Source organism: Myodes glareolus, chromosome 11, assembly GCF_982192425.1.
Source record: "Myodes glareolus chromosome 11, mMyoGla1.1, whole genome shotgun sequence".
Lineage (NCBI taxonomy): Eukaryota > Metazoa > Chordata > Mammalia > Rodentia > Cricetidae > Myodes > Myodes glareolus.
In genome coordinates, this window is record NC_142036.1 from 50,045,749 (window position 1) to 50,064,598 (window position 18,850).

Genomic DNA, 18,850 nt, shown 5'->3' on the forward strand with positions numbered 1-18,850 from the left:
TCATAATGAGTAATCAAAGTAGCTTACTGCACTGGACAGGGCCTACGTGTATCTCTCGAGGACTGTGGAGACACAGGCTATGTGAAAGAAGATTCGGAGGCAGGGAAATGGTAACCTATCAGGGTACTCAGAGATTCGAACAGCTGGGCCACCTCTGGATTCTGGCCGTGTCAACTAGCTCCATAAGCAATGGTTCAGCTGTGCTCAGCAGGCTGGCCTCAGGGCTCTGCCTAGCCTGCCTGCTGCTGCCCACTGACTCCATCTTGGGGAGACATCCTGGGGAGACATCCTGGGAGACATCCTGGGGAGACAGCTCTCCTCTTATGACTATGACACAGCTTCATGCTTGGGATATTGAATGGCACGTTACGACTTATTGTCCAATAACAAAACCTCACGGGTGAGATGGGAGAGAGAAGGGTAACACAGACACATCATTCAAAACTTAGTTAATATGCTCGGGGAGCGGCCCTACCCAGAAGCCTCTGCACTGGCAACCTCATCCACTTCCGACAGGACAAAGCACCATTAGTATTTATGTGACCATGAGGCACAACCCTGTCCTGATGTGTTGGAAGAAGGCTGGTCCCATGGTGAGGCTACAGGGCACAGATGTAGTGAAGAGTTTCGTGTTACCTGTTAGAAGGATTAGACTATAACATGCCCCTAAGAACTGTGGTTCACAAAAACCTACGGTGCCTCTTGTGGAGAGCTGGAAGAGAGGTGACCCAAGGCTCCACACACGAGCAAAGATAAGGAGGCAAAGGCTAATTAGTTACCCCGAGAGATGAGAACTCATCATAGCATTATATCAATTGATTAAAAGGCCACACAGCACCCCATAATCATGCGCAAAGGCTCCCGGGTCAGAAGGCCTGTCCCGCCAAGTGCATTAGTTCTAGAATCCCACACAGCTGACCTGGTCTCGGTTTCTGCTGTGTCCAGGAGCTGTAAGGACTGGGCCGCATAAGCATCAGCAACTGTCTGGTTGATGGAAACTTCCGCTTCCAGCATCTGTTTACGGACCAAAGCATAAACTATCAGTTGACATATTCATTGTTAGGAATCTGGAACTTACTGCTTCCTAGTAAAGCTCTCGGAGGACCTGTGGAGTGAATGCTTTTCAAGTTACTGGACGTCAACTGAAAAACTGTTCAACCATCATTTTAATATTATTTAGGTATTTATTATTATTATTATTATTTTGTTTTTTTGAGATAGGGTTTCTCTGTTTGTTTTGTTTGTTTGTTTGTGTTTTGGTTGCTTCCCCCCCCCCCCCCCCCCACCCGAGGCAGGGTTTCTCTATAGCTTTAGATCCTGTCCTGGAACTAGCTCTTCTAGACCAGGCTGGCCTTGAACTGACTGAGATCTGCCTGCCTCTGCCTCCTGAATGCTGGAATTAAAGATGTGCTACACCACCTCCCAGCATATATTAATATGATTTATGTACATAATACTGAAAAAAATCAGACCCTAGTAATAGTAGCTATGCCTAAACGCTATGATCATGGGGGGACAATTAAATTAAGTTGTTTTTTTTTTTTTTGAACTCCTTTTGTTTCATTTGCATCTCTTTGCCCTGCCTTCTGCCCCAGGGTGAGTAGCTGAGGAATGGCAGAGCCCAGGTTTACCTCATAGGTTTTCTGTTGCTCCAGGAGAGCTGGGAGGCTGTGGGCGACGTTCACAGCAAGTGCTTCTTTCATCTTCTCCAGAAGCTGGATCCATTTCTCACAGTAATGAAGGAAGTTTTCATTCAACCCATTTCCCTGAAGCTTGCTATAAAGATTTGAAAACAAACAAAACCGAGCCTTACAATGATGTTAATTCTACCTTCTCTGAAGCCATGGTAGGGAGGGGTGTTCTGACCTGCAGTGGTCCAGCGCCGTGGCCGTTGCCCGGATCCACTGGCGGTTCACATTTTGTAATATTTTTATTGTTATGTCACTGAGGGGGAGCCTGAGGCTCTCTTCATTCAAACGTTCAATGTCAGGGGACTGGGCTGTCAGCACCAGTACGTGGTTCTGTGGAAAAAAAAAGTACAGATAAAATGTCTACATGATGAGATGGCCTCCTTACCGTAAAGATGAGGGAAAACAAGGCCTGAATAGATAATACAACTTACATATAGTCAAACAGTTAGAGCTAGAACTGGGTCCAAACTTAAATTTCTCATTGGTGTTCCTATCTGTGGACACCTGCCTGTATATATGGCATGGTGGCTACTCTGACCTGTCAACTTTGACAAGATTCAGAATCACCTAGGAGACACATCCTCGGGAATGTCTGTCAAGGTGACTTCGGGGAGATTTAACTGAGGAGAGAAGACAGCTCTTGGAAGATAGCATCCTATGGGGTGTGAGGCATGACTGAGCAAAAAGAGAAAGAGAAGCAACCAGCCGACTGCCACCACTCGTCTCTCTCTGCTTCCTGACTATGGGTGTGTGTGTCCCACCTCACTCTTCCACCCGAGCACGCTTCCTGACTCCCTGACACTCCGCTCAGTGTATCAGGCCACCTCACACTCCCAACTGAGCATGCCCGCCCTACCATGATATACTGTGGGCCCTAAAATCACGAGACAGAATAACCCTCCTTCTTTGTGAAACCTCTGCTATTATTGGGTGTGTGCATGCGTGATGTCAGAGGGCTCCTCTGTGGAACTGGCTCTCTCCTCCAACCTATATGTGGGCTCCACCTGCAGAGCCATCTTGCTGGTCTCCAAACCCTTTGCAAGTTGCCTTTGCCAGAAATTCTGTCACAGCCATGAGAAAAGTAACACACAGGAGCAGCGCCTAAGCAGTCCAAGAAGTAGGGAGGCACACTAAATTCTGTCCTTAAGCAAGACTGAAAATGAGGGCTTTTGTTTTGTTTTGTTTTGTTTTTAAAGAACAATTCTGGGCCTCTGAGCCCTATATAACCTGCCAATAATGTGACCTTCAGCAAGTCACAGAATGCCTACACATTTTATGAAAATCTGATCCTTAATATGTTCCTGGCTGAGTGTGGTGCTTAAATCAGACTTGAAGGAAACATTCGACCTTGTTTTCCTAGGGTGTGAGCCTCTAGGTCAACAATATGTCTACAGTGTGTTCAGTAACACTTTCCACAATTTCCGCGCTTTCTCTCGAGCTCCGCTGTTACAGTCTGGGTCAGGAACAACAACGTCTTTGGGTTTTAGCTTTGTGGCCCATCTTGTCTGGAAAGCAACCTCTCAACTCCGTCCTCATAGCGGGCAATGCATATGTAGAAGGATGACTGGGCTTACATACAATTTTGTTTACAAAACTAAAAGGTGGCCTGGGTTTGGACAACATCTCGTCACTGCTAATTCCTCATTAAGGTTATAAATACTGATCTTTGGGCATCTGCAGGGTCCAGGATTCATTAGTTTCTTTGTTTATCTTACGTTAATTATATAAAACTCGCTAAGGTGATTAAAAAGAAAAAAATGCCCAATTTCAATAGAATATTTTATATTTGATCTTCAAACCAACCCCAAAAAGTCCAATTAATCACAACAGAGCCTTCCTTGAATATGTGGGTTCAGTGAAGCTGGTTCACAATGATCTCCAGATAAAAACACCTATGGACAGTACATACACATTAATAACATCGCTATACTAATAATTGATTAGGAAATCAGAGCAGGGATGAAAGGGAAGTGAAGGACTGAGCTCATGAATTAATCAGGACGCAGATGAAAGGGACGTGAATGACTGAGCTCGTGAGCTAGGGTGTGAGCAGATTCTCACAGCAGTAACTAGCTTATTGTTTTTTTACCCAATGGAAAAGCTAAGCCCTTAGGAAAGACACATTTTGCCAATACCAGGAATGATCCAGGAACTTCTTCTGTCTCTTCATGGTAAAGTTTCTTCAAGTTTTCTTCCTCGTGCATAATAAGATCTTTTAAATAGTCCAGCCGGTCCCCAAAATCCTTAAACTGTGTCAGAACAATCTGTAAAGGGACATGTTCATTAGAATAATTTCAAGAGTGTGTATGGCAGAATTCAGCACAGCATCCCTGGCTGTTAAGAGTTCAAGTTATTTTCCCCTCCAAATTTTACAGAGGTCTGCAAAGGCCCTGGGACTTCATTCTGTGGCTTTGGTCTTCCTAGACCAGTTCCACACAGGGAAGGGAGCATTCTGGTCCCTTTGTACCACTACTTAAGTTTTCTCCGTCCTGATGCTACTGAGACAATAGTAGAGATTCATGGCTTTCTATGTAGTTTGCACTCTACAATGTGGGTAATCAATGGGGATTCCAGCAGCCATGCCTGTCTCAATTATTCTACTTAGAAATCCAGATAACAGCCCAGTAATGGTGGCACATGCCTTTAATCCCAGCACTAGGGAGACAGAGGAGGATTTTTGTGAGTTTGAGGCCAGCGTGGTTTATAGAACAAGTTCCAGGATAGCCAGGGATACACAAAGAACCCTGTCTCAAAAAACAAAAACAAAAAAACCCCAAAAAACAAACAAACAAAACAAAACAAACCAAAAAAAGCCCCCCCTCCCAAGAAATGCAGATAATGAGATCTGAACAGGGTATGACACATACTCCTTGTTAAATTAACATAGTTGGTAAAGAAGAAACGGCTGTTTCAGAGCTAGCCCTTGCCAACGTGATTAAGCAAGACTACGTTTGGGAGGGCTTCACTCTACAGCTTCCCTAAAGTGCTATGCACACAGCACAATCGCTTCACATGATTCAGCAGCGTGGGTAGGGCGGCATGAGAATCCCATAAGCACCATTCAAACGGAAGAAGAACAAGATGAACCTCAAATTCATTGGATTTCGCCAGCAGCATCTTTTCCAGATAGGCAGCTGTCTGGAGGGAGTGCAGTTGTCCAGAATGGAGCCCAGGGGTGCTGGGATCTGCAGGCTGTGGGAGCTGGTCCAGGAGGGTGGAGTTTGCAAGGAAGGCCTCTTTCGTCTCCAGTACACCATGCTGCAGCTCCTGGGGAAGGAGAAAGGACAAAATGCTGACTCCCCCAATCCACGGTCCCCAGCCCCTGCCACTATGCTTCTATAAATTTGTTGTGGCTGCTACTGTCTATTTTCAATAGCAGAAAAACTTAAGCTTTTCTGAAGACGATGTATCTTTTCCTGGTGCCGATCTGAAATTTGGCAGTTTAGAGACGAACCTCTCATTCCCACCAGAGTGGCTCCAGGCCCCAGCAGCTGAAGACTAACCAAGACGACTTATGTGCTTTGTGCTTCTAATTATCCAATACTTAAGGGATGGACTTTTAAATCTGCTCAAGAATCACTATAGGCTGTCCCTTGCCGGTGACGATACATCCCAGTATAAATGGAAGCATGTATCAGCAGCAGCGGCTCTCTAAGAAGGCAGACGGCAGGCTACTCTCAATCTGTTCCTCATTTTTGATTTGACCTAGGTCACACGATACGAAACACATCTTGCTCGCTAAGATACATACTGTGGCACCTTCACCTTCGGGGTTCCCCCTCACAGTCCTGGAAAGACAGCACAGCTGAAACTGCTCTGCTCTTACAGCCTAAAACCATGACCCCCCAAAAAAGCCATCCTCACACGGCACCAAGTCCAGGTTTGGTATTTCTGATATATGTGAGGGTATGTATGGGCATGAGTAAGTGTTTGAGCTGTCCACCTTGTGTATTATATTTTGAGTCACAGTCTCTTCGCCGGCCGAAGCTCGCTGACTTGGCTAGGCTGACTGGCCAGTGAGCCCTGCTACGTCCACCTCTACAGCATGGGGATTTCAATAGCCACACTTAGCTCTGGACATAGGATTGAATTTAGGTCCTCATTCTTGTGGCAAGTGTTTTATCCACTGAGCCATATCCCCAACTCTCCTGCTCCTCCTCCTCACCACCAGCACCACCACCACCAAGACTTCTTTTTGTTTCAAATTCTGTGTGTTGCGCCGGCTAGTGTTTTGTCAATCTGACCCAAGCTAGACTCATTTGGGGAGCAGGAACCTCAGCTGAGAAAAGTGCCCTCACCACACTGGCCTGTAGGAAAGCTTGTAGGACATTTTCTTAATTAATGACCGATATGAGTGGGCCCAGTTCACTATGGATGGTGCCACCCGTGGTTATACACGATAGGTCAAAGCAAGTCATGAAGAGCAAGCCAGTAAGCAGCGTGCCTCCATGCCTCTGCTTCAGGATGTGCTCTGCCCTGAGTTCCTGCTATCACCGCCTTTGCTGATGGGTTGTCATATGTAACTATAAGCTGAAATAACCCCCTTTGTTTCCAAGTTGCTTTCAGTCATGGTGTTTTATCACAGCAATAGAAACCTTAGTTAAGATTTGTACAAACGTTCATGTGTGTGTATGCACACCTCTGTAGAGGTACTCATGGGAGCCAGAAGAAGGTGTCTGATCCCATAGAACTGGTATTACTGGTGACTGAGCTACCCAGTATGGATGCTGAGAGACAAACGGGTCCTCTGGAGAAGCAGTACTCATTCATACCTGCTGGGTCATCTCTCTAGCCCCACCTACCTACCCAGGATTATTTTTGAGTCAAGAGATTCTTTTATGATCACAACCAGGTGAGGTACCATGGCTTCTATTTCAGATTTTGTATGCAGCTTTTGTTTAGGGGTTTAATTGCTAGAACAGAAGTGTAAGCTTGGAAAGGGGTGGTGGCAGGACACCCTTGACCCATCTGCCGTCTTGTTCTTCTAACCACATGTTGCATCTCACCTGTGTCCAACACAGCCAGGACACCTGTCTGGCTACTTCTCTGTCCCTGTGGTCTGTCTCATCCCAAGGTCATGGCCACCCATTATGAGACCTGTCTCGTTGGCTGATGTGGCTCTGTACCCACCTTTATGTCCTTCAGGGCCGGGGGCAGGATGTCTGCCAAGTTGTTTCCTGACATATTGATGTTGGCAAGCTGCTGGAACTTGGCCTCCTGCTGCTGTAGCCGGGCTGCGGCTTCTGTGTGAGCACTGTGAGAAGCCTTCCAGAGCTGCAGCTGACTTCGGGCCTCCTGCAACTGGTCTGCGAGGTCCTGGTTCACCCGGGTCCACCTGCCAGAGTAAAGTTAACAGCGCAACCCTCTTTCTATCTTCCCTGTTAGCAGAATTATATACACACACTCTACCAGAAAGTTAAAAGGAGAGAGAGTCCTATTTTTATTTTTATTTTGTTTGGAGACAGTCTCTCTATATTGCCTTGGCTGTCCTGGAACTCACTATTGTAGACTAGGCTGGCCTCGAACTCAGAGATCCACCTGCCTCTCTGCCTTCTAAGTGCTGGGATTAAAGGCGTGGGCCATCATGCCTGACTTTTAAAAAGGGTTTTCTTACTTACACTGTTCTTGTGTCAAACAAATTTACTGTGCAACTATAGAAATAATATTCCTTATTTTCAACTTAAAATAAAGGAAAAAATTTATTCCGTTTACAGATTTTTATCCTGCTTGTTTGTTTTTATTTACTTTTTAAAAAAGTTTTCCATGTTATTAATAAAAAAAAAGTAATAGAAAAGACTAGCCAGGTATAGGCTCATGATTGTAATCACTTAGCTTGATTCAGGAAGATCGTGACAAGTTTTAAGCCAGCTGGGAATATACAGTGATTTTTAGGTCAGCTAACCGAATGAGATTCTGCCGGGAGGGAGAAGTTGGGAAGGAGGATAGGGGAGGAGAAAAACCAATTTTAAGTGGTCGTACAAAACATTCTGCAGATTATCTGTTGCACTTATGTGAATGGGGCCGGTAATGTAGCTCAGTGGTAGAGCATTGGTATAGCACAGGCCAAGCCCTGGATTCAATTCCCAGCAACTCAAACAGCAGAGAATACCCCCCAAAAGAAGGACCTCGTATGCTCAGCAATGACGCGGATCCTTTAACAGCAACAGTCTATGTAGTGACGGGGCCCTGAAACCAAATGCGAAGCTAGATACGTATTCAGCGGGAATGCCACGGAGACCTGAGGATGCCATGTCAGGGCATGGAATGTGCTGTCCTGTGTTCAATACTTTATTGAAAGCCAGTTGGCTGAATCAATGGGGTGTGCATGGAGGAAGAATTGGAAGCAGCCTAGCCTCTCCACATTGCCTCAGGGAAGCTAAGTCACTTTCTAAGGGATGTTTTGACCACGCCCATCCCACCTTACCCTACAGACTCCCCACTCCCCAGTGTTCCTGATGCTGATTTGGGGGTTCCCGAGACCAAGCCTTGCATTTAAAGGATGCACTCCGGAAGCGGCTGCATTAGGGCATGTCTGGCTCGGTTATCCCAATGCTGTGTAAGGCACACTACAGCTCTCCTGACGCTGATCCTTACATGATGAACTACACCCTCTAAAGCAGAGCCACAGATGACACCAGCCATCTTGAAGGAGTGAGAAGTCTTTGGAAGGTCCAAGGGTCAAGACAGCTGGTTGATCTTTCTGTGCGTACCTTGAATGAGCATCTTGGCATTTCTCTCTCATTCTTCCAGCAATGGAGGGGCAGGAATCTTCGAGTCCGCCAATAACTTCCTGCAGCTTCTCCCAGCTCCCTTCCCTGCTCTCAGCTTCATCCTGAAGGGCCTGAGGACACAGAAAATGGTCAAGGTCAGCTGCTCTGACCGTCCCCCTGGAAGGTAATGGCTTCCTGGCCCCTGCTGCTGCACAGTAATGACACAAACACATAGACCTTACAGGATGGTGACACACAACCGGGAACGGGAAGAAGGACTGGCAAGGCCTTCCTTCCTCAAGGTTGAACTCAGAGTGCTAAATTGTTAAACACACAACACTTGTGCACACATGCAATTTCACACACCGTGAAAGGAAACAGACACAAAAAATTCAATATATAAGTCCTGTGGCTCACAGGCCTAACTCTAAAATTCTAAGATATGCCTTTGGGACCTCTAGTTAAAGCACCACTTTTTGCTCTTCTGCGAACAGCACTAAAGCACCCGCATTCATTACTATGCTCGCTTCCACCTTCAACTTTTACCCACAATACCTCTGGCCGCACTGGCTGACTTACCTGAAGGCTCTGCACCTGGCAGTCCAAGGCCTCCATTGACAAAACGGCAGGCTTGCTGTGCTCCATGGAGTATGCCAGCTGGATCGTCGCCACGTTGGCCTCATCGTAGAGCTTGTCAAAGGCCTTCCACTCCTGCAGCGCTGACTGCGTGGAGGCCCTGAGCCGATGGACCTATGTGGAGAGCAGAAAGCCTGACACTCAGCTTTCCTAAGGCAGCCTCTCCCTGTGTTTCCTCCCAAGGAATCGACTACTGTACCCAACTTAGGCATCTCAACTTGAAAAGTCCTGGCAATCTCCACTAACTTCTTGAAGGTGGGAAGGTTAAGGCTCATCCAGATCTCAGAGAAGGCTGTTTTAGTACGAGTTAATGGGAAAAAGCCCCAAGATCATGAGGTTCATGACAGACCCAGGGCAAGACACTAGGCAAGAAAGAATCCTTGGAGTGTTGGAATCAACCAGTCTGCCAGCCTTCTGGCTTTGGGCAAATTAGTTCATGTTGCTATTGCTTTCTTCAGCCACAAAGCAAATTAACTAACAAAACAGACAAAATAAACACACATACCCACCCCCAAGAGGGCTTGGGAAAAATCTCTGCAACTGTAAAGCACTATAAGTGTGAGATGCCAAGGTGACGTCTGAACTTAGGTGTGATTACTGCAATGTCAGCACAAGCTGGAGAGAAACATGCAGGATGCCTGTGCTGGGCTTGTATGAAGGGCAGGCATATTTTACCCACTGGTATGTTTTGGTGATACTCATTGAACATTTTGGTACTTAGAGAAAATAATCACTGAAGCAACATGTGGGTGTGTGCCTGTAATCCCCATACTTGGAAGGCTGACACAGGAAGAGCATATGCCCAGGCCCGGGTGACAGGATAAATTCCAGGCCAGCCTGAAGCACAGAAAAATTAAAGTGTCGTGAGATGGTCTAGCAGGGAAGGCGCTGGTAAATAGCTCAGGCAGCCATGGAACCTGGGCTCCAGAGCGCTGGGGCCAGAGGTGTGCACCACCACACTTGGCTTTGATCCCAGAAGACACTGTGCATCCGAGGGGCAAGAGAAGAAATTCATAAAGGGAGCCTCATCCGAGTAGAAGAAAGAGGCAAGAATATATTCAAATGTGAGAGCTGGGCTCAGCTGGTAGAGCACCACCCACTGAACACCGTGAGAACATCAAAAGTAGAGAGGGGTCAGTTTGTGTCAGCTTTCCTATTTGCTAGACTGGAAACTGGCTTAGGGAGGTAACCTGCTGTGGTCACAAACGGGAAAATGTGGCAATCATCACAGTTAGGCAGCGACTGCTGGAATCACAACCGTACATCTTCATGGCCACCTTATCTTAACGTGGGTTCTGGAGATCAAACTCAAGTCCTCATATTTGTCCCTTCCCCAGCTGAGCCATCTCTCCAGCCCACTTTCTGCATTCTTAAAAGTGATACTTTACCGAGATGACATTCACATATCACATAATTTACCTATTTAAAAAGTAAAATCTTACAAATCAAGTTTAGAACATGTTCTTTTCTCCAAAACGAAACCTCACGTCCATTTAGAAGTCATTTCTCCTTGCCTAGTCACAAGTATACTTTCTGTCTCCACAGATTTGCCCTACTAGATACTTCATATGAACAGACCCATTCCTGATCTTGGGGACTGTCTTCTCCTAACTTTAAAGTCCATTAACAGAGAAAGCAAAACTGCTGCTTCAGAAATCTCAACAATACCCCACAATACAGATACACCCACTGTGTTTTACTAAGACATACGTGGTTGGATAGATAATGGGTTGTTACCATCCGGGGCTATCATGACCAGACTGCTGTAAACATTTGCACCTAGGTGAGTAGCAGAGTCATGTGGTAACTGTCTAACTGTCAAGGAACTGCCGGCTATTCTCCAATGCAGCCGGACCTCTTTACCCTGCAGGGAATGAATGCCTTGTGAACACTTGTTGCCTTCTGTCTCTGTTGTTGCCAACTGCATGGGCATATCTTGCATTTCATCATGGCTTTGATTTTTGTTCCCTTGATGGCTACTGACATGCTTATTAGCCATTCACGTCATCTGTGGCGAGATATCCATTCAAACAACCTCTCCATGTTCCTCGTTTGATTCTCTACCCTTTTATTACTGCCCTGGAACTCATATTACCGTACATTCAAGCCCCTAAGGAAGGTGCCACCTGCAAATGCTTCCCCCATCCTTGATAGCAGGAACCCACTATTTCCTATTTTCTCTTTTTCTGGTGGTAACCTAAACAAACAAGATTAACAGATCGCTGAGTGAGCTCATTCCTAGGTCTCCCCACCCAGTAGCTTGTCTTTGCACCTCTCAGTGATGTTCTCCAAAAGGACAAAGTGATCATTTTTGATGAAGCCCAGCTTATTTTCCTCTCTCTGGCTGTTTATGTTTCTAGCGTCCTATCTAGAAGGCCAGTTGTGAACATTTAGGTTGCTTTTTAAAGAGCTTTATAGTTGTGACTCTTACGTTTATAGTTGGTTCATTTCAAGTGAAATTTTGTATGAGGTACTGAGTCACCATTGTGCTACCCTTTTTCATGCTAATATCCGGGTGCCCCAGCGGCACACTGTGAAAAATCTCCCCCTTCTCCCTGTGAATTAGCTTGGATTTTTGTTGAAAGATCAACTGAGAGTTTCTTTATTTATTTGGACTCTTGCATTTATCTGTGTCTCTCCTATGATCTCGGTATCTGCATGCTTTATATACTATCTTAATTCAATTTCCCCTCTGTATTTTTATTACATTATATATTCATTACATTGCTGTTATCTGTTCATGTGCATTTCCTGCACTGGCCGAGCTCCTTGAGGGTATGATTCCATTATTTTCTGCTTTCTCTTAACTCCTGATGGCGAGCAGAGTAACTCAAACAAACAGGATTGACAAATGACTGAGAAAGCTCATCCCTATTTTCCCAGAGTCCCAGGGGAGGGATGATGCTGCAGGTTGCCTAGGGATTCCATTCACACAGCTTGTTCCCAGCTCCCCCTAGGAGCAATAGTTGAAAGCAGATTTTAGTACATGGCATATACACCCAGTGAGGCTTCTGGAGGAAACACAAACACATGATAATTGGCTGGCTTTCAGAGCAACCTCCCTGGGTGGGAGGGAAACGCCCTTGGCCAATCTCAGCTTTCTCTACCGGTGCTCTTCTTTGGGGGGCATCTCCCTTCTCTCTGCCCACCTCTGGTGTTCTCCCTAAGCCCACCCTGCCCCCAGCTCCCGGGGCTAAGCAATATGGACCCCTCCCTTCCTGCTTGCTGCACTTCCTACACTACACTGCATCTTCCTAACTGCTGCCGTGGAGCTGACCTGGAAACACTGCCAGATGTTCAGCTGGTCTGAGAGATGGAGACATTTATGCTCGCCTGAGTACGTTAGACAAAACAAAGCTAGCCAAGAGGGTTTCCTGCCTGACAGTGCCATTGTGATCTATGGCTTTGCCACCAATTATTTAGGGCATGAAATGAGACTTGAAACGCCTCCTTCCGCTTCAGTATGTCTCTCAGCAGCTCTCTGGTTTTTTAGCAGGGGGCAAATCTCTGTGATAAAAGAGCAGGGACAACAACAAACGAAGGCCGTCTGAGGAGACGGAGTGGTGTCTCTTACCTGGCTGGTCACATTACTCTTCTTTTGAAACAGCTCATCAATTCCAGACGCCATGTCTTCTAACAGCGGCATGTCTCCCCCCTCCAGAGTCAGTGAACTTTGTCTCAGCTCATCCAGTGCTTTCGATTTCACGGCAAGTTGATTTTCTATGTCCTAGACAAGACACACACACGAAAGTATACTACTACAGAACAATAAACAAACAGGGGTTTACTCTTTCCAAGTAAAAACTGCTGATGGAGCACATATGGAGCACCCGTAACACCCGCAGAACACCCGCAACACACGTAACACCCGCAGAGCACCCGCAACACACGTAACATCCTCAGAGCACCAACAATACACGTTAACACCCACAGAGCACCCAACAATATACGTAACACCCACAGCAGTGACATTTTAAACATAGTTCACTTTTTAAGACAGGGCCTTTGTCATGTAGCCCAGGTTGGCCTCCTGCCCCAGCCTCCCGAGTGCTGGGATTATAGGCATGAGCCATCATGGCCAGCCTCACAGATAGTCTTAATTCAACTTTATATTATATATTTTAGGAGCGTCTAGGGAACAGGTTGCTGGCACAGTGTGGAAGTCAGGTAGGACAGATCGTCTTTGTCAGACAACTCCCAGCCCTAGCAGTGTGGCCCAAGTCCCCATTTCCTTAGCACCCAGGGCCACTCATAGCTTGAGTTTAATGAAACCACAAGCTGTAAGAAGGCGCTTGCACACCGTCAAGCAGCACGTCAACGGCAGGAGCATGGTTCCTGCCTCTTCAGTTGCTTAACAACTTGCGGTCTTTTTGTATCTGCATCCATTAAGGTGCTCATAAAGTCACCCAACTGGCTCTATTCTTTATAGCCTTCTTCCCTGAAGCCAGAAAGCTCTCTACAAACACAACAGAACATAGACCCAGCAGTGTGCGCCAGCTGAGGGAGGCCCACAGCTGGGGATGGCGGCGCATCGCACAAAGGTGAGGCAGGAGGATTGCTACGAGTTTGGGGCTAGTCTGGTATATACAGTGAGATCCACAAAGGTGATTCTCATGTTTGGGAGTGGGCCTGGACAGCCAGGGCACGAAGTGACAGAAACTCTGGTCTGCGTAGTCCTCCACCCCAGCACATGACTGGACTCTTCGCTTCAACAACACCCTGTATGTGAGTGCCCCGTGGAGTTCTTGCTGGCAAGGGGCTGCGTTTCTCAGCTGTCGCTCTGCAGACAAAGTAGTACCTCTGAAGCCTTTGCCACCCTGCTCACCCCTCCCCGACTCCTGCCCAGGCGCCACACTTGTGTCCTTGAACCGCAATCAGAAGCTCGTGTTTTTCTCTGTAATGTGATGCCCTGAAATGTGTTTGAAAATGCTGAATCGTTGTGTCCTTCAAATATCTAATCATCATCCATAAGATTTTTAAAAGTAACTTCCAGCAACTCGCCATGTTTCCTCTACAGTGTGAGGACGTTTCTTTAAGAGGACTACTTAGCAGGGAGTTGAAAGGAAGTATCAACACACAGATACCACATCTACACCAGACCAAAACCGACAGTGTAAGTAATAAGCTTGGTGGTACTGGCACACGAGCCCTCCCCCACAAGGCATCTGCTCTTGCTTCTCCTCCTTGAAATAGCATGGACTGGGCCCAGCCGTCCTGCAGCCCACCCTTGTCACACTGGAACCTACTGGTACTTTTTAGGTACACCAGCTCCCGCCTCACCCCAACGTTAATCATCTTCCTTTAAATCCTGATTTGCAGCGCGAAACATTAGGTGAAATGAAGAGACTTGCTAATTACAGAGCTTCACCAGCCGCTAACTCCAGCCTGTCTGTGAGAAACAGTGTTAAATACCTTTGAAATCTCCCAATTCCCAAGGCTGGAGAGACAGCTCAGATGTTAAGAGTGCCCGCTGCTCTGGCAAAGGACTCTATAGGTGCGATTCTCATCACCCAGGGGGAGTAAATCCAGCTTTAGTTGGTATCTGATGCTGCTGGCCTCCCAGGCACAGGCATAGGCGTGCACACACACACACACAGACACACACACACACACACACACACAGACACACACACAGACACACAAATAAAATCACAAAGCAAATCTACGGAAGACTTGCTTAGGTCAGTACTTTGCGACTCTTGGCAGCTTCTTGCAGAGGAATGCTGAGCCCCAGGCAGATGCTAAGGTAGAGAGGAGAGTGGAAGTGGATACAGGAAGTGGCCATCCGAAAGGACCTCCTATTTGCTGCTCTTTTTACTTCATGACCAGAACTGCCAATAACCTCAGAAGAACAGGACTTTGCCCCAACTTTCCAGCCCCAGAAGAGGCTAGCGAGGAGCTAGGCTAGCAGGGAGCCTTCCCACAGCAAAGGCAGAAGCAGCACTGGTGCCCTCTGCAGCCATGGTGACAAGTGACATGTGACTGGGGCATGACTAGCTCTGGCCGCACTTCCCAGGGTGGGTCCACACCTTGGCGAGAGTTTCGAGGATGGCGTGACCTGGCCAGTGGATAACGCCCTTATACCCCAGTAAGACTGGCTCTAAGGGACAAGTGGTCCTTCTAGACCACTGTACACAAGAGGTGGCAAAGTGCAGAAGGCAAGACTAAGCAAAATGGAAACATAAGAGTCATTTTGCCAACGCTGGGCAAAATAATAAAAAATGCAGATGGGAAGACACGGAAGCCAAAGTTCCCCGGAAATGTTTCCTTTCCTTAGAAGTGACATTCAAACCTCATAAAAAGCAACAAAGATCACGCAAGGGCTTTCTGCTTATGACTGAAAAAGTATCACTTTACAACCCATGGCCTCTTGTCTAATTTATAAGAGAAAGTAAGTACGGTCATGCACCATACGTGTAGCAGCAATCCCATACTACCCAGGCATGTAGTAGGCAACCCCATCCTAGGTTTCTGTGAGCAGAGGCTGGGACAGCGTTCGCTAACCATGGACCTCTTGGACGGGTCCCTGTCACTAAGTAACGCATCACTGAGTGTGCAGGGGAGCTGGAGCAGCGTCTCCAGGAACTACAGCATCGTTCCTCTTCCTTAGGACAGGTGTGGGCACTGTGTGGCCCAGACACCAGGTGGGCAGGATGCTGCCCCTCCTCACCTGGCAGTCCAGGAGGAGCTTCTCCATGGAGATGGCACTTTCAGGTTTTTGGAGTATCCTCAACTTCTCTTCCTGTGCCTCCAACCAGTTGTTCAAATTCTGTATTTTGTTTTCATTCTCGGTGATACTTTCCAGAAGTTGTTCCAAATGTTGTATCTGTATGTGATGGAGAAAAATATTATGAAGGAAAATTTACTTTCATCTCTCTTCTTAAAAATGTGTGACAGTTTGAGTGGGAATGTCTCCCAATAGCTCTGGCATTTGAACACCTCGCCCCGAGATGGTGGAGCGATTTTGGGAGATTTAAGCGGTGTGGTCTTGCTAGAGGAGAAGGTTTTGAGACTATACAGCCTCATCCTACTTCCAGTCTGCTCTCTCTGCTCCTGGCTTGCTGTTAAAAACTTGCTCTCTCAAACTGGACGGCAGTGGTGCACGTCTTTAATCCCAGCACTTTGGGAGGCAGACGCAGGTGGATTTCACACTACAAAGACAGTTCCAGAACAGGTTCCAAAGCTACACAGAGAAAACCTGTTTTGAAAAATTAAAAAAAACAAAAACAAAAACAAAACCCCCACAAAACCCAGTGGTCTCTTGGTTTCTTGCTCAGGTCACCATGCCTTCCTGCCATGATAGGCTCTTCTCTCTCTGGAACTGTAAGCCCCAATAAACTCTTCCTTATATAAGTTGGCTTGGCCATGATGTTTAATCCCAGCATCAGAAGAATAACTAATACAAAATGTAAATAGCATTATGTGGTTAGTTTATTTTATCTTGCTATAGGATTTGCATCCTTTTGAAATGAAAAGATAACTTGGTTTCTTCTAAAAGTTGTTAAGTATTTTACATAACAAAAATGAACTGGTCATTCTGGAATGAAGATTTATTTAAGTCAAGAAATAACTCCTCTCTATGAAAAACAAAAACACATTTTTTTTAAAAAAAAAAAAAAGTAAAACAATCTGTTGAGAGAGCCAACTGCTCTGGAGTTTCATACTAGCTATGCCAAATAAAATTGTTTCTAAACTTCAATACTTTTTATTATATCCTTCATTAACACTGGTATAGTTAAAGGAAGTTTTTTTCTTCTGACTCTCTAGAGTTGCCTAACAATTATTTTATTTTTCTTTTTTTAAATATTTTTATGGATTATTTAACTTTATTTTATGTGCATTGGTGTGAAGGCGTCAGATCCCCTGGAACTGGATCTTTAGACAGTTGTGAGCTGCCATGTGGGTGCTGGGAATTGAACCCGGGTCCTCTGGAAGAGCAGTCAGTGCTCTGAACCACTGAGCCATCTCTCCAGCCCCACAATTATTTTCTTTAAAATTTTTTAGCTTTATTGATTTATTGTATGTGTATGGATGTTCAGCCTGCATGTATAGATGCACCGTGTACGTCTGGTACCTGCAGAGGTCTGAAGACGTCATCAGATTCCCCTGGGACTGGAGTTATAGCCGTGGCCCACCATGTAGCTGCTGGGATCAGAACTTGAGTTCTTTGCCCAGAGTAGCCAGTGCTTTTAATCACTGAGGCATCTTTGCAGCCCTGATTAGCAGCTTCTTGATAGACATCGATAGACCACCAATATCTCAAATAATTCACCAGTTTAAGAAAACAGGTTATTTTCTAGTTCTGATTCTTATTTGTAATATAATTTCATTAGGTAATCACGGTATATACAAAATTTTATTCTTATTCTGTTGGTCTGCAAGCTCACCGGGTTGAGACATATCCAGCCAGGTGAGCCTTTAGTCTCAGAACTCAGCTGGTAGATCTGGGAGTTCAAGGCCAACCTGGTCTACATAGTAAGACTCTGTCTCAAAAAACATAAAATAAGAAATAAAAGATCTTTTCTTAGATGGACACGGTATCACTTGATCAGTTATTCTAAAGTTGGGAATTAAGACCCTGTACATTTTTGCAAGTATAAATAATACTGAGAACATCTGGTACACTTCTCCTTTGGGCCACCAGCTCACAAATAATGACATGGAGATTTACTATTAATAACGAAAACTTGGCCTTCACTTAGGCTTGGTTTTTACTATCTCTTGTAACTTAACCCATTTCTGTTCATCTACATTCTGTCACGTACCACACTTTCTGCTTCTCCTGTGTTTCTCTCACACCTAGATTCATCTCCTACTCCTTACTGTCTGTCTCCCCGAAGTCCCGCCCACATCTCCTGTCTCGCTATTGGTCGTTAGGCTTTTTATTACACTAATCACAGCACTACACCTTCACACAGTGTACAAATATCCCACAACAAATAAAAATGGAAATGTATCCATTTGAATCCTCAGACACCCAAAACAAACTCTATGGGGCATATAGCTAATAAGTTAGAAATGTTTTAGCAAAATAAAACCCAAAGCTATACTGTTGATGTCGGAATAACCTAAAATTTCTTTGGAAAATATTGGGAATGTATTTTTTTTTAAAAAAATAATCTAGAATTTCACTGGATCCCTTAATCATCCAGTGCAGTTCTTAGACAGTTATTTTAAGTGGATTGATAGTCCTCCCAAAAAGAAGTTGGTTAACTAGATTTCTTCTTTTTTATTTTCTTGACTTTTCGAGATAGGGTTTCTCTGTGGAACAGTCCCTGGCTGTACCAGAACTCACTCTGTAGACCAAGCTGGCCTCGAACTCACAGAGATCCACCTGCTTCTGCCTCCTGCACGCTGTGATTAAAGGTGTGAGCCACCACCACTACCTGGCTTAACCAGAATTTCTGATTTTGAGAACTATCTTGTTCAAGTTGTTCATCTATTCATGTACTTGAAAATTTAAATATGAATCTTAGCTAAATAAATACACTTGTGTGCTTTTATTTTAATACAGAAAAGAGATGGGATATTTGTTACTATCGATATTAAATACTTTTCTCATGAACAAGTTTTCTCCACATTTCATGACTCGCCCAGTGGAAACACGCATTTCTTTTTCTTTTTTCCTGTTCAGTCATCTCAAAGATGAAATTGCTCTGTCCCTTTGAACATGTTTCCACAGAAAATGTCAAAATCTCTGACCTTTTGGTAGCCTGACATATTCCTTCTCACTTGCCCAACTTAATTTCCCCAGGAAATCTCAACAGAACCGTGAGCCTCACTCTCGTCCTCTGTTGCGTGCACCCACGGGAA

At 45.5% G+C, this 18,850-nt stretch overlaps 1 protein-coding gene across 3 annotated transcripts in view; it reads right to left on the bottom strand.

Annotated features, from left to right (window-relative positions):
- Nucleotides 1-18,850, bottom strand: part of Syne2 (spectrin repeat containing nuclear envelope protein 2) — a 296,837-nt gene that overhangs the window by 49,892 nt on the left and 228,095 nt on the right. For all 3 annotated transcript variants that reach the window (XM_087911749.1, XM_087911748.1, XM_087911747.1), the window contains exons 84-93: nt 15,708-15,863; nt 12,612-12,764; nt 8,981-9,151; nt 8,402-8,532; nt 6,822-7,026; nt 4,779-4,958; nt 3,827-3,955; nt 1,867-2,021; nt 1,632-1,776; nt 920-1,014 (exon numbers count right to left, since the gene is read on the bottom strand). In XM_087911749.1, coding sequence (XP_087767875.1) covers nt 920-1,014; nt 1,632-1,776; nt 1,867-2,021; nt 3,827-3,955; nt 4,779-4,958; nt 6,822-7,026; nt 8,402-8,532; nt 8,981-9,151; nt 12,612-12,764; nt 15,708-15,863 — 1,520 coding nt within the window. The remainder of the gene's footprint in view (nt 1-919; nt 1,015-1,631; nt 1,777-1,866; nt 2,022-3,826; nt 3,956-4,778; nt 4,959-6,821; nt 7,027-8,401; nt 8,533-8,980; nt 9,152-12,611; nt 12,765-15,707; nt 15,864-18,850) is intronic.